This window comes from Sitodiplosis mosellana, unplaced genomic scaffold, assembly GCF_009176505.1.
Source record: "Sitodiplosis mosellana isolate CC-2019 unplaced genomic scaffold, AAFC_SMos_1.0 Smas_scaffold_5774, whole genome shotgun sequence".
Lineage (NCBI taxonomy): Eukaryota > Metazoa > Arthropoda > Insecta > Diptera > Cecidomyiidae > Sitodiplosis > Sitodiplosis mosellana.
Window position 1 is genome coordinate 2192 of NW_022601016.1, and position 2332 is coordinate 4523.

General features: G+C 33.6%; 1 protein-coding gene across 1 annotated transcript in view; it reads right to left on the reverse strand.

Moving 5' to 3' along the window:
- The window catches only part of LOC129572958 (spectrin beta chain-like), a gene marked incomplete at its 5' end in the record, with an annotated part of 3227 nt that extends 1391 nt beyond the window's left edge, over nucleotides 1–1836 (reverse strand). Inside the window, 4 exons of the mRNA XM_055453079.1 lie at nucleotides 293–478; nucleotides 636–802; nucleotides 880–977; nucleotides 1644–1836. Coding sequence (XP_055309054.1) covers nucleotides 293–478; nucleotides 636–802; nucleotides 880–977; nucleotides 1644–1836 — 644 coding nt within the window. The remainder of the gene's footprint in view (nucleotides 1–292; nucleotides 479–635; nucleotides 803–879; nucleotides 978–1643) is intronic.
- Between the last annotated feature and the right edge of the window lie 496 nt (nucleotides 1837–2332).

A 2332-nucleotide genomic window follows, 5' to 3' on the forward strand; every position in this document is an offset into this window, starting at 1 on the left:
TTAAGCTAATTACGATCATCATGCCATATATGCAACAACAGTGTTTTGTATTTTGTCACTGTTTTTTTCTTTTGGCTTTGTTAATTTTTTCTTCTTTTTATCCACAAATAAATCTAGTGACTCGTGAGAGTGTCGGTGTGTGATGTTTACTTTGACAAGCACATTGTTTTTTAATTTAATTCATTGTTTTGTTTAAAGAATTGTTTGCTTGTAGAAATAATGCAATATAGAAATGCAAAAGTGAAAATTGGCTGGTTTGCTTGGTTTCTTTTTTTTAAATTGGGATATTTACTTTTTCTTCAGCGTAAAGAATGATTTCTTTTTGGTCTCATCTTTTTGCTGTGATGATGCGGGCAATGTCTGTGAACGGCTTTCGCTTCCCGATGCGGTTTGACATTGTACCTTCAATGCGCTGACCCACTGCTGTAATTCGGCATCATCGTGCGCTTGTAACAAAAATTCGCTGCCATTGACAAACCTACGGAGAGGACATTTTAGTTAGGACAATTCATATCGAATGAATGATTTTCTCCTGATTTTTTTCGAATTCATTTTTTTTTTAGAAAATCTTCTTTGAATGTAATTTCTGTATATAAAATCTTCAATAACAAAATCACATCAGACACCATACTCACTTTATTCTGAACACATGTTTTCGTTTCTTATAGTCATTGGCTACATCAACGCTTGCGCCATCCAATATTAATGGTAGTTCGCCGCGGAACGTTGCTTCTGGCAAAACCTTTGATGCTTTCTGATCTTTGAAGAACGTTAACCGGGAGTTACGAGCCACAATATAAACCTTATTGAAACAATTTAAATTAAATTTTCGTCTCTTTCCAAAAAGAATGATCGAGTTTGTGGTAGTTTTGTACTCACCTTATCCCATGAACGGTTAGCTGCTTTCTTGGTCGTACTTTCCCAATCGTGTTTGCGAACTAAAACACCTTCAACGCCACTAGCATCACCTTGGGCACCTAATCGTTGCGTACAAATGCAATACATTAGAAATCAAATCAACGTTAAATTTCAGAGCGTGGAAAAAAAGACTTAAATCTGCGCAAATGTAATAAAAAATTGAAAATCAAAATCGAAAAATATGCAATAAAAAAGCGGAATTATGGATTGGATAATTTCCACTTGAAAAATTGGAAGATTCATTGATAAAATGAGAATCGAAACTGTGTTTTTTTTGTATTTATATAGAAATGGTCCCCGTTTTTGGTTGGTGTTTTGTTCATAAAGCTGCAAAAAGAAACCTTAAAAAATTGATTTTGATTGGGAGATTGAAAATTGTTGGCGATAAACAGTGAAAAGTAGGCGAATGCAACTTTGCATGCAATTAGATAAACGTCTACAGCCACTAGGAAATACGATTTGTTATTGAACATATCATGTATGATTGATTCAATTGGAGTGAACTTATAAATATTCGACGTATGTTTGATTGAACCAATGTGTGAATGAGGTGTGTCAAATACAAGGCAATGAAGTCTTGTAGATCGTTTTGATATGGTATTTTATATTTTAAATATCTTTGTCCCCCAGAATAAAACATATTGCTATCCTTAAAAATGACGCAGAGTTTACGGTAGTAAATGTGGTTTGTTTGTTTGTTTGGTTGATGCTTTTGTTTGTGTTACCTTCTTCATCGTACTCAAGCTCAATGTTGCGTGAAGTGCCGCGTTTCCACCTGAAACTACGGAATGGACTTTTTGATCGTTCACCAGAACGGCGGACAATTTTCAATGAACCACCACTACCCGGTGTTCGTGAAGATGATCCCGATGCAAATGGAGTTGAACGTCTCGATTCGAATCCACCCTCTAATGATTTTTTTTATTTTGTGAATGTGTTTTGGTTGTTTGAAATGTTTTTTTTTGTTTCAACCATTCGATAAAGGTGTAAATTTTTATCGTTTTTGAACATCAAGCAAAAATGTTGGTGAATTTGCAAAAAGAACGTTTTCATTAGATGAAAAATTTATGGTCGATAATAATTTGTTGTTGTTGTTGTTGTTGGATGAATAGATCAATGGATTATTCAATGAGCACTGACAGATCCCGTCAACCAATATGAATGAAATTAGTTTGACTAAATGTTATGCGTCTAGCTTGAGTAAGATTTTATGTGCAATTGCACACATATAAAATGTGCACGTCGTTATTCTATAGGTGAATTATTATGTTTATGCCAAAAATGGAAGAACATTCCCATTATATTTGCTTAAAATTACTGTTTAACCCACACCAAACAATTTGTAAATGAGATCTTTATATCTTGAATAATTCACATTTTTTTTATCAAAATCAATATAAGGCTACAAATATTG